This window comes from Cololabis saira, chromosome 7 (genome assembly GCF_033807715.1).
Source record: "Cololabis saira isolate AMF1-May2022 chromosome 7, fColSai1.1, whole genome shotgun sequence".
Lineage (NCBI taxonomy): Eukaryota > Metazoa > Chordata > Actinopteri > Beloniformes > Belonidae > Cololabis > Cololabis saira.
In genome coordinates this window covers 38,370,579-38,397,308 of record NC_084593.1, presented here as the reverse complement: position 1 = coordinate 38,397,308, position 26,730 = coordinate 38,370,579, and the positions used below count along the sequence as shown (strand labels likewise).

The 26,730-nt window shown below is 42.1% G+C and overlaps 1 protein-coding gene across 3 annotated transcripts in view; it reads left to right on the top strand.

Annotated features, from left to right (window-relative positions):
- The first annotated feature begins 17,356 nt into the window (after positions 1–17,356).
- The window catches only part of ppp3cb (protein phosphatase 3, catalytic subunit, beta isozyme), a 45,719-nt gene continuing 36,345 nt past the window's right edge, over positions 17,357–26,730 (top strand). The window contains exon 1 of one of the 3 annotated variants that reach the window (XM_061725846.1): positions 17,357–17,657. In XM_061725846.1, the coding sequence (XP_061581830.1) occupies positions 17,615–17,657 (43 nt within the window). In that variant the 5' untranslated portion in view covers positions 17,357–17,614. Of the gene's footprint in view, positions 17,658–18,176; positions 18,312–26,730 lie in introns of those variants that run through there. The other 2 variants (XM_061725844.1, XM_061725845.1) reach the window with 2 other exon arrangements.

Sequence of the window (26,730 nt, the reverse complement as noted above, 5' to 3'; positions counted from 1 at the left end):
TCCATCAGTTGTTATAGCCTGAGATCAAATGATGCTATCCTGCTGTCCATACAGTATCAAGTGCAAGGACCAATCTAGGGAAGAAAGCCTTCAGCTGTTCTGCCCCACTTACTTGGAAAAGCCTCCAAAAAGACCTGAAGCTAAACACATTAGTGTCATTGTCTGATTTTAAAGCTCTTACAAATGCATTTTTAAATGACTCTGTTGGTACATGTCACTGTCCTTAAGTATTGTAACTTATTTACTGCTACTGTTTTGTGATGTATTTTGCATTGTTGATTTGTTGTTTTGTCTGTAACTTTTAAAGCTGCCATTTCTGGCCAGGTCTCCCTTGAAAAAGAGATCCTCGATCTCAATGGGACTAACCTGATAAAATAAAGGTAAAATAAAAAAAAAATGTTAGTATGTTTTTATGACTGAAAATATTATTAGATACATGTAAAATACTAAACACATTAAATATTATCCACATAGCGTGAAAAAATGAAATGCAATTAAATTCAGTTCAGCTCAATTCAATAAGATTAAGCGAAACTAATTTTTTTTAAAGACGACTTAATTCGTATTCAGCACTTGAATTAATTTCCGGGTAGCTTCCATTCTGCACATATTATAATCTGACAACAAAAGAAGACTGGACAATATTTATTTGTAATATAAATCACTACAAATACAAGCAATGCCAGCTCTATCTCGCTTTTTAAAGAGAAAAAAAAAGAAACAAAAGGTGTGAATACATAGCCTATTTCACACCTTTTGTCTTTTCATACATATTACTGATTGTTCATTCAGATAATTACTACTACAGGGCCACGTTGAAGTAATACTATGAAATCAAACAAACAAACGTGTACCTAAAACTGTCTTTTAAAATGAAAAGTTTCATAAATAGTCACTGACTCATCTTTTATTCACTTTCATTTCACTTTACATGCCACTTTACATTTATTTGTTGATGAGAGTGACGCCCAAATATTTGAAATCTTTTGTATTCTGAAGGAGAGCCACTAGAAGCGGAAATCGTGTGTTTTGATCATATCTTTGGTTGCTGTGGCGTTAAAGCCACCAGTCCGGCGTCCAGCGCTCTCTGTGTTCATGCTGCACGCTGGCGACGTAAACGCTGCTGGGACTGTCGTCATCGTGGCCCCATCATGTCCACTAACCCGCAGACTGCGTGAGCCAGGCTCCTCAAAAGTGTCTTGTTTTTAAGCACTCTGTCCCGGCGTCGTTCGAGTCTTTACAAACCCCAAATAACTATTCTATAAATGTATTGATTTTTTTCCATTGTTGAGCCCAATTACCAGCTGTAAGGGGTGATGTCTCACAAATAAACTAGCCCAGTGTGTAGGAGGTGCACCTGTCAGGGACTGATAAGGGCGGTAAGTTATTCAGTTGTGTTAAAACAACATTTAATAAAACCATCATCATTAATTCCGTTCTCATATGGGTCACCTAATGCCACATGTGGCATTCTCTTCTCTGTTTTCAGTCGACAATTAAAAGCTTTATTTTAAACCCAAGATTTGACTTCAGACAGTAGTAGTGTGTGTACACATGCAAAAGTTGGGAAAGTCAGACAAACATAATTCTGCTTCCAATTTGGCTGATGTTTAAAAAAAAAGTTTGCAGTAACTACTTATTATTATTATTATTATTATTATTATTATTATTATTATTATTATTATTATTATTATTATTATTATTATTATTATCATTATTATTATCTATTTATGTATTTTACCATTTTACCTTGTCTAGACTCAATCAAGTGCTCAAAAAAATGTCTTAACATTTAATGCAGTTGTGTGGAACCACTTGACAACATTTTTATGTACTTTTTTTTTAGACAGTCTTAAAATTATGCAAATACCATTTAACATACAAAACAACACGTGATGTATTACACTGTGTATATTATATTTATTTAGAAAAAACAATGCCGAAGTACAGAAGTAGGGTGTGAAAAGCTAAGTATATCCCACAATCCAATATCTTGTGGAAAGACCTCGCAGTAAGAACTTGAAATTGTTGTGTTGAAGTATTTTACAGTATTTTTTACAGTTTTTCACAGTCTTAGTTGTAGAGGAATATTGGCACACTCTTCTTTACATTGTTTTTTCAGTTCATTAAGATCTGTTGGAATTGGTTTATTCACAGACTAGACAGACATCAGCATGTTTACGTTTTAACTTTTATTTTGCCATTGTAACACCCTTATACACTTTTAATCTTTTTCTCTCATTTTTTTTAATCTGCTTGAGGCCTCTGGATCATTATCTTGCAGAGTGACCCACTTTGCTTCCACCGACCCCAAGTTGTTGGACAGATGGCCCAACACATGCTTCACATGCCTCATGAAGGCATTCATGGACGACTCGATAACTGCTCCGATCCTGTGTCTGTAAAACCATCCCAAATCATCAACCCCCCACTTCCTTACTTAACAGCTATGACAGATTGGTGTTGATCTGTTGTGTCTAGTTTTTTGGCCATTATGGCCAAACATCTCCACTTTTAAAGGACATTGTTCCAGAAGTCTGTGGTTTGTTCAGATGCAACTTTACAAACCTGGTGTGCTGTCTTGTTGTTTTTTTCTTCTTTTAGAGACGTTTTTTCCCTCCTTGAAAGAGGTCTAAACAGACTTGCTCAGTGTTTTTCTATGCATGTCAATGCCTTTATAAGTCAACGTGATTGTCTGTAGAGGAGAAAAAATGTTATCTCATTCAGTCATAAGGAAAAAAGACGGAATCACATTAGATTTGTAAAACAAATACCTGCACAAATGTATGCAAACCGTTCTGTAGGAGGAGTACTGTAGTTGCTCCTGGCTGACTGACACCAAAGATGGCCCCTATAGACAGCTGTTAGTTGAAGCAGTGCATGGAGCAACAAAACCTTCATAAAAGTCATCGATTGAGGCTGAAATGTTGATTAGTCTTAGTCGGTTATGTCCAAGATTTAAGTAAAAAAAACTGAACCCAAACTGAAATGGTTGTGACAAGAACAAAGATGAAGGAAGATTTCAAAGTATCAGGAAGTTAAACTCAAAGGAATACTTGAAAACTTGAAAATGGAAAATACATTATTAAAATAACAGTAGAAAACAACACTCAATGTTTGTGATGAGACTGTAAGATAACGGATGAAGGACATGCGAAGAAATGCCAAATGTAACCCATCATTAACACCACAGAAGAAAACAAGGTCTCTGGCCCACAGAGAAGCACTCAGGATGGTGGATGATTGGATAAAACTTATGAAACATGAATCATTCTGTATAGGGTACAGGGATGAAAATGGGATCTTTGATTGGTGCCAGTCCAATGAAGCACGGCCATGACTACCCAAAGAAAATTAGTACACGTCCACAGTCATTAATAATATGGGGTCTATGTCAGATAAAGGACGAGTCTAGATGGAAGTCCTTTAAAGTAAACAAATAGGTATTGTCACAGTTTTGTTATTTAGTTCCTGTTTTATTTTGAAACCTGTATCTTTGTTTCAGTTACATCTTGACCTCCCTTGTTCCCATCTGCCCTGATTAGCAGGATTGCAAAGATACCAGAACACGAACATGACAAAGTACAAAACCCTGATCGGAAAATAAAAATACGGACCAGCAGGGAGAAACGGAAGACAAGACAAGATTTACACAGAAGGGGAGATGAGACACAAGTGTAAACAATCAGGGCCGATGGGAACAAGTCAAGATATAACTGAAACAAAGACATGGGTTTCAAAATAAAACAGGAACTACTGTAACTGTTTTGAAAAGTGTATTACAGTAAAAGTCAAAGAAAATTGTGTGAAAGCAATGAGAAATAGTTAACCGATTCGCCAGAGAGGACTCTTGCTGTGCAAAGAAGGTGTGAGCATTAGATAAAGTTGACCCATGATGTGCAAAATGTGTCAAAGCAATCGAGAAAAACTGTAAATAACAAAACTATGACAGGTTTTTTTTGTTTTGTTAAAAGATGATGATGCATCCTGTCAATTAAATCAATTAAATAACACATAACATAACAGATGACATGGCCAGTGAAGTAGTCCATATCGGAAACGTGTTGCCCAAATTGGAAACAACAGTACTGGACAAAGCTCCACCCTGAAGAGCTGATCTACAACTGCTTGACTGAAGACTGAAAACTTTGATTGATCATATCAAAGAAGCCAAGCTTAGACTTCCGGTGTAGCGACTAATGGACTAGGACGTGTTTTTTTGAGCTCCTGCAACAACCTTTAAAAATATCTATTTTTGGTACAGCTTTTTCATCTTCCTTCGGTTTATTTTTCCCGACCTTCATTATTCTACTTTGGCCCCGTATTTTTGCCGACCAAAATGCCTCCAAAACTCAAACCATCCGCACCACCCCCGCGGCCCTCTCCGCACGCAGCATCCCCGCCTCGTGGTGACCCCCCGTCCAGCCTGGCCGAGGCCGCCGGGGCCGCTCCTTCACACGACTTTAAGGCCGAGCTGCTCGCATCACTCCGCGTTGAGATGGCGGCTGTTTTTAAATCGGAGCTTCAGGCTGCTTTAACTGAAAACCTGTCGAGCATCAAGACTGAGCTGCAAGCGGTGAAGTCGGAATTATCAAAAAGCATTACAAACATCCAGTCTGATGTGCGCGCTCTGAAGAACACCGTGGTTGAAATGGAAACATCTCTTTCATCCTGCACCGATGACATCACAACCTTACAGGCTAAAGTGGAGCATCTGTCAGCTGAACTGATGAGGCTGGATGGTAAATGCGAGGATCTGGAGGCGAGATCCCGGCGCAATAACATACGGATCGTGGGAATTCCTGAAGATTTTTCCACCTCTTCTGCTGTTACGGATATTCCCTCTCTGCTCAAGGAGGCTTTCAGCCTGGAGAAGGAGCCTCTCCTGGACCGGGCGCACCGCACCCTCCAGCCGAAGCCGAAGCCCGGAGAGCGCCCTCGTCCCATCATCGCCCGTCTGCACTATCATACAGACTGTGTGGATATATTGCGCCGAGCCAGGGCTCAGCAACGGATTACGTGTGGAGAGTTGACTTTCTCTGTCTTTCCCGACCACACCCAGAAGACGGCCCGTGCCCGAGCCGCCTTTAATGACGTCCGCCGCCGGCTCCGCGAGATACCGGGGATCCGCTACGGTCTGCTGTACCCCGCCCGCCTCCGCATCACCCACAACGGCGCAGAAAGGGAGTTCAGGTCGGCAGAGGAGGCCAGCGCTTTCATCACGTCGCTCAAAGTCTAGTTGAACTTTTTTCAGTTCATCAGTGTCGGTTTTTTTTTTTTTTTTTTTTTTTTTTTTCTCTCCCATATATACACGGTATGTGGTTTTCAGTTTAACTTGGTCGTGATTGGTTGTACCTCTCTGTTAATGTTGCTGGGCTTGCAGGAGCTCAACACGAAGCTTGTTAGTTATTATCTTGTTAGTTATGCTTAAAGCCGTAAGTGTTCTTTTCAGGGATCTGACTCCTTCTGGAGTTTGCACTGGGTTCTCCATCGTTTGGGGATGGGGTCGTTGTAAGTGCAATTGGGGGGTGGGGGGTGGGGGGTTCAGTAGGTTAAGTTTGTTGTTGTTTTCAATTTTCCCCCTTTTTTTTATTTATTTATTTATTTATTTATTTTTTTCTCCCCCCTTTTTTTTTTTTTTTTTTTTTTTCTTCTTCTTTCCTCTTTCTTTCTTTCTTTCTTTCTTTCCTCCCTCCATCCCTTTCTTTCCTTTCCTTCCTTGGGGATCCGCATTCGGTACATCTCTATCTTTAGGAATTTAACATATGGCCACTAATACTGGTACTTCTGTGAGGTTGTTGAGCTGGAATATTAAAGGCATGGGGAGTCCAATTAAGAGATCGAGAATATTTGCTCACCTGAGACGTCTTAAAGCTGACTTAGTGTTCCTTCAGGAAACCCACATGCGCACCAAAGACCAGGTCAGACTTAAATGTCCCTGGGTTTCTGAGGTGTTTCACTCTGATTTCAACTCTAAGGCCAGGGGGGTTGCTATATTAATTGGTAAGTCAATGCAGTTTTCAGCATCTAAGGTGATTTCAGACAAAAACGGCAGATACTTAATTGTGGCGGGTACGCTATTTCATATTCCCATATTATTAGTTAATATATATGCCCCCAATTTTGACAACCCACACTTTATGAATAAGCTTTTTGAATGTCTCCCCTCATTGAACGACAGTCTTCTTATAATTGGCGGGGATATGAACTGCGTAATTGACCCCAAACTAGACCGCTCCAGCCCACGAAATCTGACTCCTTCTTCAATGTCGAGGTCTCTTTCAGATTTTGTGTCCAAGAACGGTTGCACCGATCCTTGGAGATTTTATAACCCTTGTACCAAAAAATATTCCTTCTTTTCCCAGATGCATCAATCTTTCTCTCGGATTGATTATTATTTTATTGATGCTAAACTAATTCCCAAAGTACTGTCTGTTGATTATCATCCTATTGTGATCTCCGACCACGCTCCTCTTTCTTTGGATATTCAGTTCTCTTCACAGCCACGCTACTCAACATCTTGGAGGTTCAATACATTACTTCTCTCAGATGATAAGTTCACCAATTTTATTACAACTAAAATTGATGATTACATCTCTATAAATCAAAATGATATGGAACCAATTTCATCTTCACTGCTGTGGGAATCATTAAAAGCATATTTGCGGGGACAAATTATCTCCTTCTCTGCTCACTTGAATAAGTCCCGGAAAGCCAAATTACAAGAACTCTCTATTAAGATCACAAAATTGGACCAACAACTTGCTACTTGCCCCTCTCCCAGTTTTCTTAAGCAACGTGTCGATTTACAGACTGAATTTGATCTCCTTACCACTAATGACGCAGAGCGACTTCTCTTACGATCACGCTCCGTATATTATGAACATGGAGACAAGGCAAGTCGGCTCATGGCTCATCAGCTACGTCGCCAGCCAGCCTCACGTATGATCCTTCAGATAAAAGATTCATCAGGCTCATTGCATCAGGATCCCACCGCCATTAATTCTGTCTTTCACTCATTTTATTCCTCTTTATATACGTCTGAATCTCCATCTGGCTCCACTGAATTGAATTCATTCTTAGATAGCCTCAACTTTCCTGTTATAGGCTCCGATGCTGCTAAAAACCTTGACTCGCCATTAACGGTAGAAGAAATTAATCTCGCTGTGAGAAGTATGCAAAATAACAAAGCTCCTGGCCCTGATGGATTTCCAGTGGAATTTTTTAAGAAATTTCAGGATAAATTGTCCCCTTTATTGCATGCTGTTTATAAGGAATCACTGGAACATGGCACTCTCCCTCCCACTTTAAGGCAAGCCTCCATAAGTCTCCTCTTAAAAAAAGATAAGGATCCAACTCTCTGCGGCTCATACAGACCTCTTTCGTTAATAAATGTAGATGCTAAGATCCTTGCTAAAGCCTTGGCTTATCGCTTGGAGAACATTGTGCCAACTATTGTCTCAAATGAACAGACAGGATTTGTTAAGGGGCGACAGTTATTCTTTAATGTGCGGACACTTTTAAATATTATTCACTCTAAAACTATCACCACAACACCTGAAGTCGTAATCTCAGTCGATGCTGAAAAGGCATTTGATAGGATTGAATGGGACTATTTATTTACTGTACTGAAGAAGTTTGGGCTGGGGAATGGGTTCATTTCTTTGATTCGTCTCCTTTACACGTCTCCACAAGCAAGCGTTTCCACTAATGGCATTCAGTCCAATTTTTTTACTCTAGCCCGTGGCACCAGACAGGGGTGTCCCCTCTCTCCCCTATTATTCGCACTAGCTATAGAGCCCCTGTCAATCTTTCTGAGGTCCTCCCCCACTTTTACTGGGATCTCCCGATTGGGAACAGAATATAAGCTGTCACTTTACGCTGATGACTTACTGTTATATGTCTCGGATCCTGTCCTCTCCATTCCTTCAATTTTATCTGCTTTCCAGAGATTCGGGTCTTTCTCAGGCTATAAAGTGAACGTATCTAAAAGTGAATGCTATCCCATTAATGACTCAGCAACACAGCTCGTACAGTCAGATATCCCTTTTAAGATTAGTCCTTCCGGCTTTAGGTATCTTGGGATCAACGTAACCAGAACGTTAAGCTCTCTTTTTTCTGCTAATCTCTCACCTTTAATGTCTACAATTAAATCTGACCTCCATAGATGGAAAAGCTTACCTCTTTCATTAATTGGAAGAATTAACGCAGTTAAAATGAATATTTTGCCCAAATTTCTATTTCTGTTCCATTGTCTTCCACTTTTCTTACCAAAACACTTTTTTAAAATAATTGATCAAACTATTTCTGACTTCTTATGGTGTGGGAAGGCTCCTAGAATCCGCAAATCCACACTTCAGAGATGTAAATTCAATGGCGGACTGGCACTTCCCAATTTCCAACTGTATTATTGGGCAGCACATATTCAAAAAATTTCATTTTGGTTCAAATCGGTGAATATGCCATGGTGTAAATTGGAGGCACAGTCATGCATTTCATCCTCTTTACCTGCTCTACTTACCTCATCTATTCCATCCAACCTCTCTGTCTTTACAAATAATCAAGTGGTTCACTCCACACTTAAAATTTGGTATCAATTTAGGAAACACTTCAAATTTAAGTCAGCATCTACTTTAGCTCCATTACTGAACAATCATTTATTTCGACCTCCGCTTACAGATTCAACCTTTCTCATATGGCATAATAAGGGCCTGAAAAGTTTTGGAGATCTTTACAAGGATGGTATCTTTCGCAGCTTTGCAGATCTCTCAGGTGAATTTAATCTCCCGCCTTCTCATCTCTTTCGATACTTTCAGATTAGACACTGCGCTAAAGCTTTGTTTCCAGTTTTTCCATCCTCTCCGCCGACTCTACAGTGGGAGGTGCTTTTAAACCATGATCCACTTCAAAAATCACTGATCTCTAAGGTTTACGATGACCTTCTGTCTTACGATCTCTCTCCAGTTATTAAAGTTAGGGCTGCCTGGGAAGATGAACTGGATCTAAATTTGGAGGATGACTGGTGGGACGCTGCTCTTAAAAAAATTTACACAAGTTCATCCTGCGCTCGTCTTACACTTATACAGTTTAAAGTACTGTTTAGAGTCCACTTTTCTAAAGCTCGACTCTCACAGATCTATCCCAGTGTCACTGACGAATGCGACAAATGTCATGCCTCGTCCTGCAATTTAACCCATATGTTTTACTCTTGCCCACTACTTTCTCGCTTTTGGTCGAATTATTTTGACACCATGTCAAAAATACTCTCGGTGAATATAAAAGTCTCCCCCCATGTTGCCATATTCGGGCTCCCAGAGGACCATGGCCGGTTTACTTCAAACCAAAAAGACATTTTGGCTTTTACTTCCTTACTGGCAAGACGCCACCTTCTTCTCCACTGGAAGTCGACTAAGGCTCCTTCTAGTACCCAGTGGCTCAACGACACCATGTTTTTTCTGAAGCTGGAAAAGATTAAATATTCACTGAAGGGTAGTTGCAACAAATTTTATAATAAGTGGCTTCCCTTTCTTACATTCTTCCACTCTCTCCAGTCCCTGCCTCCTGATTGACGGATCCCCCCCCTCCCTCTCTTCTCTCATTCCTTTCTTTCTTCCTCCTTTTTATTTATCTTTTTACTTTTCTTTTGTTTTTGGGTTTTTTTTTTTTTTTTTTTTTTTTTTTTTCCCCTTTTTATTCATCTATTTTTTTAATTCATACTGTTTAGCTTAAATACTTAAATATTACTTGTATATAAGAATATAATAATTTTCGTGTATTTGTCATTGTTTTGTGTGGATTTTTTGTTCTGTTCTTAATTCCAAAAAAAAAAAAAAAAAAAAAAAAAAAAAAAAAAAAGGAGGTAGACTGTATATCTTTTTTTGTTTATTCCTGTTCAACTGTGCCTTACCCCCTAATAAAAATATCAAAACAAAAAAAAAGAAGCCAAGCTTAGAAAAAGGAGCTGCTGCAACCGATTATTATTATTTATTTATTATTTTAGCCACAATCCATTAATTTCTTCCTCATGGCCAACTGATTTCATAAATGTTATTTTTCTACTTTTTTTGAATAAGGTGACATTAATAACAGATTTATGCCCTTAGTTTTAAACATGCTTTACAAAAGTCAGATGATTTACGAGTGTTTACAACCACTGTGCTGCTGTGGGAAATCACCCTGTTCCATTTAAGTCATGCAAAAATTACTTTTTTGTTTCTGCAGACAATTTGCCGTGTTGAGAACCTGTGCTAAAAGTTTAGTGACTTGCAGTGTAATGCAGTACTCTTCCATTCTTACCAATTTTTTGGAGGCCAATTCTTTTATTTTTATTTTTTCAAATTTAAGGAAATTGTGATGCATGCAAAAGGAGGAAAAACATGCATTTTGGGTGGTGTGCCACATGATTTTTTCATTCTTTTGCTGCATCTCAGCTAGAAAAACTGAGTCTGCTGGTATGTAGTGTCTGGGGTATCAAAGGCAGCACATGCAACAGTTTTGAGTGTCAAACCAATGTTTAAGAGCTTGCTAAAACTATCTTCTGTCAACAAAAACATACACTGGATTAATTTAACCGAGTCCCTAGTGACCTGTCCAGGGTGTACCCCTATGCTTCACCTGAGGAGAGCTGGGATAGGCAACGGATGGATGGATGGATGGATGGATGGATGGATGGATGGATGGATGGATGGATGGGTGGGTGGGTGGATGGATGGATGGATGGATGGATGGATGGATGGATGGATGGATGGATGGATGGATGGATGGATGGATGGATGGATGGATGGATGGTCTCCAGGAATCCTGTATCCTTATATTTAAACACATTACTTCAGTTTGTTTATATTGTAATGGTTTTTGTACCGTCTTCAATATTATAGTAAATCTTTATCAGTATATTAACTGATAAAGTCCACTGCTTATAACACATTCAAATGGAATCAAACAATGCAGGTTAGTACATTTCAGAACACCTGTTTGTACATTTCCAAAGCTAGGACCTACAGTAGTCTGTGCCCAGGGATTTCCATCCATCCATTGTTTGATGCATGTCCAAGACTGAATCATGGGGAAAAACATTTGAGCAGAGATCTCTGGAAATCCCCTTCTCAAGCCGTCTTCATCACCTCTTCCAGGTGTCACCACTGTGGTCTCAAGCCAGCTGAGAGATAGAAGCTCTGAGCCTGTGCTGAGGTCCTCTTCCAGGGAAATATCCTCAATGTCCATGTCAGCTTCATTTATATAGCACATATGAAGATCTAAGGCCAACTTTACAGTAAAAATCATCATCAATAAAAACCATAAACATTAAAATAAGACATAAAATATAATCCAGTAAGGGTGGCTACTCCGCCAAACGCCAAGGTGAACAAAAGGGTTTTAAGATGTTTTCAAAATGGAGGCTGTTAGCAGACCACACAGAGAGGGAGCCACAACTGCAAAAGCTCCATCTCCTCCGGTGTTCATGAGGGATTGAGGGACCTCCAGGACCATCTGGTCAGCTGACCTAATGGCTCTGGAGAGTTGATGCACCTTCACAAAGTCAGATAAATAATCTGAGACCATGCCATTCAAAGACAATCAAATAAGAGGATCTTAAAATCAATCATATACCTTACAGGAAGCCAGTGAAGTGAGGAAAGCACTGGTGTTATGTGTTCATGTGTCTCTGTCCCAGTTAGGAGACGAGCCACCACGTTCTGAACAAGCTGCAGACGGTGGAGTTCAGACGGCTGAGTAAAGACTGGCCAATGCCGACGTACAGGTAGTTGCAGTAATCCAAGCGTGATGTGATGAAGGCATGGATACGGAGCTGATCTGATTGTCTAATTTAAAAGCCCCATTGATAATAACACCAAGATTCCTTGCCTGTGATCATATATAAGGTGCTAGCTTTAATGCCGACACAGTGCTCGAGGCCTTACAGGAGAATAGAGGGAGCTTCTGGCTCCTTCTGAAGGAGCACCAACTCTACACTGACTCAGTGTAGAGTGCTCAGTGTCACTGAGCCCCTTTTCACCAAATGCCTACAGGTGAGCCCAGGCGCTCTTCAGAGGGAGCTTTTTTCAGCCGTTTGTATTTTTTGATCGAATTCGTTTGGTCATTACTCAAAACTCATGACCATAGCTGAGGACTGGAACAGAAACCAACTGGTAAATCATCACCTTCTCCTTATGGTTTAGCTCTCTCTTTTCAACAAAAGTCCTAAATCAATGTTAATCTCTTGCTAAAATCAACTCCCGTGGGTGAAAAAGACTGAGATACTTTTTTTTTTTTTTTTTTAAATGTATTTATTTCGTGCATGGTAGTGCATAGTTTGACAATATTACAGTAGTACATTTGTACACTTCAATCTACACACCCATGACCGAAAAGGAGCAGGATGAAGACAAGTGTTATTTTACCTGCCCCTTATTCAATACCAAAACAAAAAGAACAGTCAATGTAACCAATATTTACACTAAAATATACACTTAAATAGAAACTTACCACATATATCAATAGTACTGTTTAAGTCCCAGCCTATTCATGATCATATAACTTAAATATTTTATCTTTATACATTTTCTTTGAACCTAAGTAAATTTGTACATTACTTTAAATCATTCTGTAGAGAGTTCCACAGTTTTACTCCCACAACCGATATACTTACAATCTGAGGCAGAAATTCATTTCTAGTCTGGAAAGGGCAAATCACTCTTTTCCTGGACCATGACATCAAAGTTTGAGGTGCTAATTATCCTTCCACACTCATCTGCATTTTTCAGTACAGAACAGAGAATAACAAAGGGCAGACGTCCAATACCCCCTTACCGACTTATAACCAGCGATTCAAACTTGCCTGTCACTCTGATTGAACAGGGAGTATTTACCTCATACTCAGGGGGAACGTTTAGGTACATTTAATTAATTGCTAAGATAGTAAGATCTAAGCAACATAATAAAAAATGAAATAAATAAATCCATGTTAGTCTCTATAAACAGCAGCCACCATGGTACAGTTGAGAGGTTGCAAATCAATAGCGGATCAGTAGCAGCAGCCACTGGCAGCAACGATGCTGCAGCAGCTGCTTTGGGGCAGCAGTTGTGAATCGTCCTGGAAGGTCCTGGCAGCCGTCGCTAAATGTCTGAAGCTGCTCTTGTACAGCTGAAGCTCCCCTGCCAGCTGCTGCGGCAACTATCGTAGTCAGCATTTGAAGTGGATCAAAAACACACTTGTACGTCGTGCATGAATTTCGAACAATATGCAGCTTTGATGAAATGTTTTGTTCCACTCCAAATGTTGACTACTGGCATTTGAGCCAGTCACTGCTGAAACATACACTGTGAAGGGATGCAAAGTTATTTCAAGTGAAGTAAAGTATTTTTCAAGGGAATGTCAAACTATTGCAAGGTAACGTAATTCTCCTCATGTCCTCAATGGGACTCAGAGAGATGCCACATCTCTCTGAGTCATGAACTGACATGACATCTGTCAAATGAAATTACTGCATGAAGTGAAAAATGTAATTATTTTTGTGATCATTTTGCCTGAGCTTTTGCTGTTTAGGTTTTTGACATTATAATATATATCATTTTTAGGAAACATCATGCTTTTTTAAATACTCATCATCCCATAAAGGCCAAATCTAGCGAGAATCTATAAAATATCATCCATGTTACAAGTTTGTTTAGGTTTGTTTTGCTGACCACCTCGGGGACAAAGATTAGAGAGATGCAAAATGGGACCTTGAGGAATCATTAAATGTTTCTTCAGGGCATGACTGGAGGAACATGTGTGTTTTGGACTCCGGGGCCTCTCTGGGCTTCATGTGAGGAGAGGACTGAAAGAGGAGGCAGTGCTGTGGTTGTGATAAACAGGTGGTCTAATCCTGGACATGTGACTGTGAAGGGGCATGTCAGCACCTGGGATTTGAAACTGTTGGCTGAGCTGCCTCCATGTTGTCTGCTGGGAGAGTGTGTCTTGGTTTCAGCTAGATGTTGCTAAACAAAATACATGAGATTTTAATGCATTAATGTCATCTCTGCAGGTTTAAACCACCTCTCTCTCTCCCTCCCTCTCTCTCTCTCTCTCTCTCTCTCTCTCTCTCTCTCTCTCTCTCTCTCTCTCTCTCTCTCTCTCTCTCTCTCTTCTCCTCTTCTTTTTCTTTCATCAGTCTTATGTTTACATTTTTGGTTATTTGTTCTCAATATACAGGACTGTCTCAGAAAATTAGAATATTGTGATTTTCTGTAATGCAATTACAAAAACAAAGATGTCATACATTCTGGATTCATTACAAATCAACTGAAATATTGCAAGCCTTTTATTATTTTAATATTGCTGATCATGGCTTACAGCTTAAGAAAACTCAAATATCCTATCTCAAAAAATTAGAATATTCTGGGAATCTTAATCTTAAACTGTAAGCCATAATCAGCAATATTAAAATAATAAAAGGTTTGCAATATTTCAGTTGATTTGTAATGAATCCAGAATGTATGACATTTTTGTTTTTTTAATTGCATTACAGAAAATAAAGAACTTTATCACAATATTCTAATTTTCTGAGACAGTCCTGTATAGGCTATTGCAACAGTAGATATAAACTATTTTTAAACTGTTGGGTGAGTTCACTGAAAGGAAATCAATTGTTGCAGTAGTCATGATTTAAGTCTCTTTAGAGCTTCGTTGTAGAGGTTTATTGCTGTTGGCAGGAAGGATCAGAAAAACCTCTGACTGAAGACACTGTTGCTGAATCACTGCGTTGTGAAGAGGATGCTCAGGGTTGTCCATGATCATCTTCACTTTATGAAGTATCCTCCTTCGCACAATCAGCTCCAGAGGCTCCAGAACAGTCATCTGAACAGAGCCCGTCTTCTTAATCAGTTTGTTCAGTTTCTTTAAGTCTCTGGCTCTGATGCCGCTCCTGCAACACATGACTGCAGATGAAACTGAAGTTTCTACAACAGACTTATGGAAGATATACAACATCTTAGGACCTAAGCTTTCTTAGGAAGTAAAGTCTGCTCTGTCCTTCCTCATAAACAGCATCACTGTTGCATCTCCAGTCCGGTCTGCTGTTCAGGTGAAGACTGAAGTATTTGTACTCCTCCACCACCTTCACTTCTTCTCCCATGATGGAAAAACTATTCCACCTAACCCTGGCTCTATAAAACCCACAGTAATCTCCTTGTGTCTTGTTCACATTCAAGATGGGATGTTGTTCCCACAACATGCCACTAAATGGTCCACCAGTTCTCTGTCATCAGTCATTTCTCCATCACTGATACCCCCCACAACTGCAGAGTCATCTGAGTATTTCTGCAGATGACAGGACTGGGACTTGTACAGGTGTACAGCCTGAAGAGGAGTGGTGAGAGTACAGCGCCCTGTGGTGATCCTGAGCTGCTGATCCCCCTGGTCAGACAAACAGCTATTGGTTTGTTTGTCAGGTAGTCAGATATCCAGGTGACTGTTGAGGCATCCACCTGTGTCTTCTGGAGTTTCTCACACATTAATGCAGTCTGGATGGAGTTAAAAGCACTGGAGAAAAAGAAGAACATGATCCTCACAGTGCTGCATCTTCAACTCCAACCCCTTGACAATAAGCAAACTGCAGTGGGTCCGGGGGGTACTTGTTTGCTTATTCAGGTGGGCCAATAAAGGTATCTCCAGAACTTTCATGATGTGAGATGTTTGGGCTCATTAGGAGAGGATGGATGTGTAATTTTTGGCACTACAAAAAGGCGAGACGTCTTCCACAGCACTGGACCCTTCTCTTCCCTTCTCCTGCCTCAGGCTGAGGTTGAACAGATGCTGCAGAATCCCATATAGCTGGTCCGAACGGGTTTTCAGGACTCTGGGACTGATATTATCAGGGCTTGCAGCTTTGTCCATGTTCAGTCTCTTTAGTAGCCTCTTCACCTGATTGCTAGAGAAACACAGAGGGAGGGGGAGGAGGGCGGAGCATCTCCTGATGTGGTAGGAGACAACAATGGAGCTGAGGTGTGGAAGGGAAGCGGTGGGTCCAGGGAGGATGGGAGCTCTGCTTGGCTGGAGGCAGGAGAGGAGGATGCTGAGCTTGTTTCTGAACTTAAACTATTGAAGAAACTGTTCCGTTCTTTGGTTCTGTCCCACCTATCTAGTCCTCTTTCTGCTCGAAGGCTGTGATCGTCTTCATCCCTGACTGTCTACACTACACTGTTGTGCTGGAGCTTGTTCTTCGGCTTCATCCTGTACACTTCCTTATTATCTGTAATCCTGGCTTTCAGTTGTTTTTGTACTGACCTCAATAATTCTGCCTCCCTTCCTGAAGGCTCTTTTTTTTCTTCCTGAAGACCTCTTTCAGGTCACTGGTGATATAGTTGTTAGCAAAGAGAACTTGAATACTGTTTACTTTTTTTGTAGGACACTGGTTTCTCATTAAGGGCGGAACCCCCTAAAGTGCGTTCCTAAAACCACCCCTTCTGTACCACTGTCTCTTCCAAAGGCTGAGTTCACTCTGCACATGTGCATGTGTGTTATTATGTCTCATGTTCAAAATCATATTATCTATCCCATGCAGGTTCTGTTATACAACTTTTAATCAAATATGCAGAGGTCACAGCCTCTCATTGTGTATTTATTTTATTATTATTCTGTAGAATCGGCATTAGTTTGTATTTTCATGCAGCTCTTTTTGGGTGAGACCCACGTGAGCCATGCCAGGGACCGACCCAGGTGATGTCCAGTAAACCAAACACACACTCACTTTATGAGCTCATGCGTCGCCCTCAGTTGTTGGTTTATTCATGTAAGTGAAAACGCTTGGCTGTGAAGTCACGTGGTTATCTGTCATATTGAGTAGGCTACTGTACACTTCCACGTGCACGCACCCACAGTTGCTCAAAGCTGATTTATGGTTCCGCGTTAAATTGACGCAGGCCTACGGCGTACGGTGTGCGTAGCCGCGTACCTTACGGCGTAGGCTCTGCGTCGATAAATCAGGCTTCAGGAGGAAAGCCCTGCAATCAATGTCTCCACAGGATGGCAGTATGAGTCTGAGTGTGTGTTTGCGCGTGTATAGGCTACGTGTGTATAGATATAAGTGTGTGTCCCCCGCCGTGTGCGTGGATCTGCGTGGGAGTTCCTTGTTTCGCCATTCCGGGGTGTTGCCAGCTGTGTGCGCTTGCAGAGGCGTCCTGGAGATGGAGAGCCTGCGCGTCTCCTGACTCTCCCAGGCTTGTAGCCTCAAGGGTCTCCCCCCACCTCCATCCCGACCACACACACACTACCCCCGCCCCCTTTCAAAGAAAAAAAAAAGAGAAATTAAAAGAGAAAAGAAGTGTGGATTGAAGCATGCCAGCAGGGCAGCGGCCAGGTGCCCGCCTCTCCTCCCCCAGAGCCCCCGCAGCAGCAGCAGCGGCAGCAGCAGCAGCAGCAGTAACAGGCTTCCCCCGTCCGAGGACGCGCGGAGGCTCCAGCCAGTGATGCCACAGCTGCAGCAGGAGAAGCACGCAGAGACTGAGCTGCCCATCCACCCCTGCCGGAGGACCCTACAGCAACACCTCACCCCCTGACAGAGGAGAGAGATTCCCCCCCGACCCCCAAACCCCAACCCGACCCCCTCGGCTCTGGTCCCGTCCCGACTCCAGGATGTCCGACTGCAGCGCAAGTGCCAGCGACCGGCCGATCAAATGTAGGCATGCCAACCCTCCGTGCCAATGATGCTGTACTGTAACTCATTGTTTTTGAATGTTTGCGTGCCTGTTGTTGCACCAATGTCGTTTGCGTTTGTTATCATCGCACCTTAATAATAATAGTGATAATAAAAGGAGGATATGTGGCTGCATGCATGCGCCTCGGAGCCTCGTATAGGTGCTGATGGAGCAACAGAGGGGTGGTGGGGGTATCCAGCGCGTTATACGCCATAATCAGGGTCTTCCCTCGTTATTCTATTAGGATTCATCCCCTCACTGAAGCATTGCCCCATTTTCTAAGGGGAGGGGGTTTCTCCTCCTCCGCGTATGGCCGCGGCAGTTGTGCGACACCCCGTGCTGCATGAGCCCCATAAGCCTGAATTATGGTTCCGCGTTAAATCGACGGCGTAGGGTTACGCGGCGACGCGCACCGTACGCCGTAAGGCTCTGCGTTGGTGTAACGCGGAACCATAAACCAGCCTTTACGCATCCCGCTCCTAGTGGTGGTTTCGCGTTACTGAATAATACCCCCACAGAGGCACAACCTAAGAGTGGCAGAGAGGAAAAGGCACTGAGGGAGAGAGGGAGATGAGCATCTTGTTCCAATGAAACACCAAGCAGAGTGACGATGACGGCGAAAAGCAGACATAAAGGTAATTGAACGCTGCGCGTATGGATACATGGTGGTCGGCGTTGTGCTGATGTGGATGCGGACGGTGTCACGGGATGATGCTGCGTGTATACAGTTATGCTCGTTGCGGAGGAGAAGAGAGGGGGAGGATAAAATGCTAAAGGGAGACTTCATTATTGTTCATCTTTCTGTCATAGTATTTCGAGTATTCATAGCCGCACGTCACCAGAGAGCCCTCCGCGCGGGGAGCACCGCGTCCCTTCGCGTTGGCCTACTTTTTTTACGCTTCTTTTTTAATCAAGTCCGTCAAAATCAGATAATCAATTAATTTAAATAGCAGGTAGCCTGGCAAGTTTTCAAGGCCAAATGCATATCCTCATCTCCGGGAGTTTGGGGCTTTTACTAGCACAGCCAGGCCTATTTGATGAAGCGACCCTGTTATTTGCCAAGTGGACGAGCAATCATGTTGGATCAATGCTTGAAGTCGATGTGTTTTTTTTATTTATTTTTTTTCGAATCAGGCCTGAGTGTCAGTGGGTGATTCTGCCTCTCCCTCGCACATCCCCCCCTCCTCCACGTCTCCTTAAAGGTCTCCCTGGCTTCCCCCTCTCGTATCCCTGAGTGTCAAATGAGAGACAAAATGGAGTGTAGGGATGCTGGGCTGCGTGTGCGACCCCGGCGCACAGCGCTCTCATCATGCATGCACAGCTGGATTACGGGCTGGTTAATGTGTCCAGAGCTTCACCCACCGATCCTGCACGGATCCTGCCGTGCTGATCGGGTCACGGCGGGGCTGGCGTGGCCTGTCACATGCGGAATGCTGGCCGGCTGCGCCTGATCCACTCACAAGGTCCCCGGAAGAGGCGCAGCTGACAGCTGCGCTCCCCGGCCGGGGCATGCCCCGGTATTCCTGTGACGGGAGGGGGGGCTGGAGGCATATGGCCATAGCTGTTTGTATTAAAGGGGACCTATTATGGCATCTAATACCTATTTTAAACAGGCCTTGAATGTCTTAAAAACAAGCTTTTGATTGTTTTTGCTAAATAAATTAGAAATTCAGCCTCTAAACCATGTCTTTATCATACCAGTCTCTAACCTCATTATCTATGAGGGATTCTGAGGGGGTGGGGAGGCTATGATAATGAGGCTCTGTGCTGATTGGCTGCCTGAATGATGCGATACACCGCTACGAAAAAATGGCGGAAGCTTCAGCCGACTTAGTTACCGTGTCCTAACTGCATGCGATGTGAGCGAGCGTCAGCGACAAAATCAATTCCATTGCTTTATTTTCTATTGGACTGTCCTAACTGGCCGCGGCGTGATGCGGCGCACCGTTTTGAGCTGAACATTTGTCGGACGCCCTGCTTCTATTTTCTTCTGTCGCTCGCGTTGAAAGCCGGTTGAAAGCGCTGTAGGAAACAGTCATGATGAGGAACTGCTGATCCAGTTAGTTGAAATGAGAAGTTATCTCTATGATTCCTCCTCATTTCACTACAAAAACCTCAATAAAGTGGCAGCTGCTGGAGGGAGATGGACAGAGAGTCCGATGTCACGCAGTGCTACGATAGTCGGACGCTCGCATGCAGTTACACGGTGTTTAGTTGTGGGCGTGGTTTGCATTTTGGTTACGTAATGAAAGGGAGCAGAATCTGAACGGCTCGTAGAAGTCACATCACACTGGACGGCTCATCTGGGCGGCTGTACAGACACTGCAGAATTTGGTTGCTTTCCTCCTTCTCTGAGTTGGCAGGCTGAGGGGAGACCACTTTATATATGTTAAAGCAAGAAAAAACCTGTTTTTCATAATAGGTCCCCTTTAAAGCACAGGGATGCACACAAGAGCGATGCCACGGGGAATCTAGAGCTTCTTATGACACCACACTGACCATGACCCGCGTCCATCCGTCACGACTTATCCATATCTGAGTCCAGATATCTCTTAATTTGTCTGTAATCCTTTAAGTGACCTGGTCTGGTTAAAAAAAGGCATCGGACAGATGGACTTGGCCAAGCAAGCGGAAATGAGCCTCATGACCGATGCAGCGGCGTCTCTTCCCTTAAACCATTATATCAGTAGACATCCTGTGGGGGAAAAATGTTGCTCTGTCTCAGATGGGTCAAGTTACTGGTTTGCTGGCTGAAGCCATAGAACTGAGCTGAGAACTTCCCAAAACATTGTTCAAACCTGAAAGGATGGAGGAAGAAATGTGGTTGGAAAAATGAACGAGCATGATTTGAGACCATTTAGACATCTGCTAAACTCTAATCATAGAAGTCACTGTAACATTTAAGAGTTAAAGTACTCAGTCAAGAGCTCAGAGTGTTGGGACGATAAGTTCTGTAACCAAATAGAAAACACTTTTGAAGCTAATGTCAGATTTACCCTGATCCAGGGCGCTGGGGGCATCAGGGAAGAACACCGTGGTGAACTGATGCGCTCAAGCCTGAGTGGGGGGTGTAATGATGGTAGGGTTGCTCCACTAGGTCAGGCCTAGGTTAGAAAAAAAAATGAGGTCAGCTACCAGAATACACTAAATAACCATTTCTTGTTCCACCAATGTTTCTTCCCTGATGACATGGGAAGATTCCAAAAATGACATTGAGAGCGTTCACTGGGTTGAGATCAGGAAAGGGAGAGCAGGTATCGTCTTCCTCCCACTGAATCCAGACCTTAACACCATTGAGAAACTTTAGTATCTCTTAAATCATCAATGTAAGAACTTGACAAAAATTAAAAAGTATTTGTGGACAGATGTAAATGTGACATTGAATCAGTTTATCAAAATACTGCCACATGAATGTAAGAAGAGTCAAAGCTTAAGGTAATAAACAACAAAACAAAAGCGTGCAACTTTCTTTTTCTCTTCTTTTTAGCCAGGCATGTATGTCCTCATGCATTACCCATCACTTGGACACATGGATGATCTGTCTAAGATGCATGCATGCGTGCACGTGTGCATGTGTGCGTAGAAAATGATTTGGTTCTGCGCATGAAGGGGCATCAGTCAAAGAGAAGTCATCTCTGATGGGCTGTGCCAGACACTTCCCCTCATTATGGGATTCTGTAGTGGTCAGCAAATAGAGGGACACCGAGACTGAGCCAAAGGGCAAAACGTGCAGCGAGGAATGGCCACGGAGGCAGCGAGTGTGGGGGCGAGGTGAGGGAAAGGCAGAATGTGACAGGGCTGTGGAGGAGGTGAATAAGCTGGAGGGAATCTGGAAACAAAACAGGAGGAGAAGGGAAGCTTTCCACGTTCCTTTGGTGACAGGTTAATGTCTTCTAACTGCTTTCTCCCACTCTTTGAAGTCGTTTCTTATGCATGGTGTTCAGGACACAAAAAGCAATGATTGTACAGAAGGAACACATGAGAGAAATTAGTTTAGGTCTGAAACTTTTTTGTTGTGTGCAGAATAAAACTGTTTCAGTGGAATATATTACAAACCAACAGAACATATTTAAAATCTCTGTAGAAAAGCAGTTTAAAGAGTGTTTCTTCTGTCTCTAACTGGATCATAGCTCTGACACCAGTGCAGGAAAAAGCTTGCATATTATGTCTAAGTTGTATGGATGGGTTTTCAAGTGCAACACAGAACCAGGTTCTTGCTTTACAAGGTGAAGTCCGTAAGTTCTTCTCATAGGTTGTTGTTTAAAAACTTGACATCGCTTCCTGAATGAGTTCTTAATGAAATGCCTCTGACGTCTCTGGTCATGTTACCGGAGATACAGAGTGATGGGGGGTTGGGTGGCGTTAAACACGGCGGAGCTGGGTAGCTATAGTATACTCTGATCTGGGTCTGTGATGTCAGTATATAACTGCTCAATGAAGGATATGTTTTCTTTTCTCATTACCTGGGCTTGTTCTTTGGTCGGCTGGGGTATCAGACAAGCAGATCAATAGATTCTGTGTTTGGTGATGTCTCTCTGGACCTTTAAAATGGTTTGCTGTTGAAGGCTAAGTTTATCAGTTTGGGACCAATCAGGTGCCTGTTAAATAAATAGATTTTAAATAATGGATAAATAAATGTGAAAAAGTTCAAAAAGTATCAGAAAATCAAAAAGGTGGGCTTCAAAGACAGACCTGGCGGGGACTATAAGCTCACACAAGATGTGCTCAGAAACAAGACTGACAAAGTAACATTCAAAGTAAAAACACTTTATTTACAATTGGACCAAACAGAAGATTTACAGAGAAGATTATTAAAATTGCAACGTCTGACACTAAAGCTTGACTCCCCCAAAATGATAAAGACTAAACATGTACAATGTTTACTGCAGAGGACAGCGTCAGATTCCTCCATCGCTGTTAAAACTGTCAGAAGTTCATGTGAAGTTGACATCATTATCCTCGTCCCCGTTTTGTTTCGTATTCCTAATGTTGGCCATACTGGCTCATTTTCATAGATTTTTGGGACACTTGTAGAGCTTAGAGAGAACTTAATTAAAATAATAATAGTGTTAATAATGATAATAGTCATCATAATAATGAAAAACAAAACAGTACAACATTTGGTTGTTTTCCGATCAGCCAAGTCATGACAGACTTAAACAGATCAAAGTGTCAGACATGTTTATGCTGGCTTTTTCAAAAATTGTCTTCAAATATTATAGGATAAGATGAGCCCATTGTAACTACATCGTAGATGTGACAGCTCATCAAATGGTGGGAATGATGAGAGGCGACTGACTTGTTTACGCTAACATGCATGAACGAGATATTGCATCCTTCCTCAGTGGCTTGTTATCCAGAGGAGCATGGACATTTGGACATCGTCATTGCAATTCATTGAAAAAAACAGCTTAAAAAAAGTTTGTTTGAATAAAAAGTTGAATCCTCAAATCTGAATTGAAAGCTTTTTATGAAATGATGTCAATAAAAAGTAAATCTTGTGAGCTGTATAAGGATGACCATCTAAATTCACAAATACATCTCACATCTTCAAATTCAGCAGATAGTAAGAACATCCACTCACATCTTATGTTCACTAATTGTTGTTTCCAGTGAAAGAAATAAAACGTTTTTTCAGTGAAGCAAAGGAAATCTGGGATTTTGGCAAGATTTTATTTGTTGACACTTTAGTTTTCTGCAAACCACAACAAGCACAGACATAATGTTCGTACGGAGAAGTAGTTTTGCTCAATTCGTCATAAACCATTATTCCAATTTTTCTACCACCAGCTAAACCAACAAGCTGCAGGATCTGTTGTTTTGGTGCGTGCTTTTACGACTGGAAAAGCCCAAATCTACCAGACTGAAAACAGTCACTACTGCCACCTGTCACGGTGGAGGCTGGCATATGTGGGTTGGTAGATTGATTTCCTTCACCTGCATGTATATTGAGACAAAGAAAGGAGTGTTTTTTTCTGTCCTTGTTGAGCTGTGACCGTTGCTTGATTAAACTGTTCATGCAAGTGTACTAAATGCTTTTGAAGAAGACGCGTGGTTGTGAAAGATGGCACTTGATGCCAATCCGTCTTTTCCTAACCCTGACCAAATTGTTTTTGCTGACTAAACCAAACCACACGGTGAGTGAGATTAATAAAACATCTCTGACAAGAGACTTTTTCTGTTTTTTCATTCTTTTTTTTGGTCACTTGCTACAGCGCGACTTAGCCATGAAGTGAAAACTCTGTTCCCCTTGTGCTGATCAGAGAGATCTGTGATCTGAAGTCGCATCAACGGCACCTACACAGCAGCGCTGAACTCCTTTTTTTTAAAAAAAGAAAGAAGTCCCTTATCAATCTGTGTTGCAGAGTTTGCATGTTTTTGAGCATGTACAGAAACATTGATGGGATGGATGGCATGTGCATGGATGGTATGTTAATGACTATGGTGCTCAGTCTACATACCAGATGATGAGTTTCTACACAGATCTGGTTTTCTTTCTCTGACCTAAGGTAGGCTTAATAGCAAAATAGTGAAGTTTTTTAAAACCTCTGTAATCAGCGGCAATTTTTGCTTTTATTCTCTTAATATAGTTGTGGACAGGAGAGCAGAGAGATCGGTGGAAATCAGCTTTGATATCTCCAGCTATCAACTACTTCTCTGCAAAATATACATAAATACATAAATATATAACTCTGTCAAACATGCTAAAATGATTTGACCTGAATGAACGGTAGTCATACTTTCTTGATGATACCTAGCAGCATCATTTATCATCTCAAAGCCATTTAATAGAAGCACAGTTGGGATACGTCCATTTTTTTTCTTTCTATGAAGTGATGTTTCAGATTTTTTCTTGTAATCCACTTTGCCGGTGGATGGAAGTCCAGCTCGCGTGGATTGGTGCTGCACAGCACAAGCCAAGGGATCACAGATGTGCACTTTAAACCTACCAACTCATTTGGATCTGCTACTACAGCTGTTGCAGTCAGGATAATAGCTGTCATACCGGACTTAGAATCTGCACATGCTATTACTCCTAGCAGCAGACAGTTAGCGTTCAAAGATCCCCTGATGACACCAATGGCCCATCTCCCTCGTCTTACATTTATAAAGCAGTACCAGCCAAAAGAAAATGCTCAAAGCTACAAAGGAGATAGCTATTTTTATCTTTTTTAAGTTCTGACTTTTTGAACAAAATAAATACGTGTGTGATAAGTATTGACTAAAGCCGAGTGGAGCTATACCCAGAACCCACATTTACATGTATGCGCTTATGGCTACACACACACATGCACACATGCACACATGCAGAAATCACCCCCGGCAAGGCCTGAGGCTCTCTCAGAATACTTCCTTTTAGTGTAACATGCTGTCCCATTCGCTCTGAGCCCCGTGTCAACTGTGTGCCGTTGTGAGGGAGTGAATGCAAGTGTGTGTTGGATTGTGGTGGGTCCTGTAAGCTCGGGGTCCCACCTTGACCGGTCCCCTGTGTCCCATACTATGGGGTGGTTGTCTTACTGCAGTGTAATTGCACGTGTGTGTGTGTCATCTCCAGCCTGTCCTCTAAATGAGGACAGGCTGGAGATGTTTCTGTGTTTGCGTCTGTACGGACCATCAGACCATATAAGCATATCTTCAGCTCCCACCATCATTTCAACGATCCGAGGATCTGTCTTTGCTGAAGTGGGTCAAACATAAACACAGGAACAAACACACACACACACGCGCACAAATACACAATGCATGTGTGAACAGTTGCATTTCTCGTCTCTTACACACCCTAATTTCTGCTCTCTTTCTCTTTTGCTGCTCCCATTCTTTCAACCATCAGTTTTTCTTCCCCCCTCTCTCATTTATTCATGCCAAGACGAGCAGAGGGAAGAACAGTCCTCAGGAGATTTGTGTGTGATCAGATTTGATGAGGTCCCGGGGAGGGCACCGCATCTAGCACATCTAAACGTACACATGCACACGGGCATGTGTACGTTCTGGCTGATGTCACCGGATGAGCACAGATGCAACACAGTGAGACTTAGTATGTGCAAGTAATGCACCGAGCTGACTCACCAGTTCCATGTAGCACATAGACCGTGGAAATACTCCTTTTTTTTAAAATACCGTGTCAATAATTGCAATTCCACACGTGTCATATTTATTGCTGAGGAGCAAAAATGATTTAAAGGCACAAGTATGTGTTATTTTATACAATTTATTCTTATTTTGGAGCATTTTGCAACGACACAAATGAGAAAAGATGGATGATAGCCGACTTCTACTGTCATGTCACGACTCTTGCCGTCGTGTCCTGCCTCCTGCACCAAACCCCTACAACGGTCTTTAAAACTGATGAAATACCCCAGTAATTAACGCTGGCCATTAGGGATGATGCACACAATGACAATATGATTCCAATCAGATTCTGCTCCACTTAGGCTATTAGGCCAGCCCAAACAAATTTAGGAGATTTGGTTGAAAGCTATGTCACAGATTTGCCCTCAGCCCGCCCTCCCCAGTCAAATCTCCACTTCACACCGTCCCTGACGTGGAGATTTTTGGCCGAGCTGGCAGTTTGACCGATTAAAAGAAAACAAAAAACATATTGGGGAGTTCAACCGTGACAAGTCGCCCAAAAAAAATAAGGAACACACAAAAGATGATTTGACCTCTTGGCTTATTTTATTCATCCAACCTCACATCCTCACTGTGCATCACGTGATTGATTTAACCAAGTGAATTCTGAATGATTAACCACTTTTTTAAAACTCCTGTGTTCAGACTGTAAGAGGGACGGTCCAAATGCTTGACCGCACAGGGAAGTGTAGAGATGCCTTACAGCTGCAGAGATCAACCATCACTTTATTTAAGATGTGACTGGAGCTTACTGTATATGAAGCAAGAACTACCCTGCGGATGTGTGTGTACAGCACCTCTCAGACATGTACTTTCCACTGATTCTAAAGCCAGCGCTTCTGTCAGAGTCGGATCTGAAAGACCTCCTCTGGTGCTTTTGAATTACATCCTGTGACAGCCATCTCGTAGGAGGTCGCAGGTCTG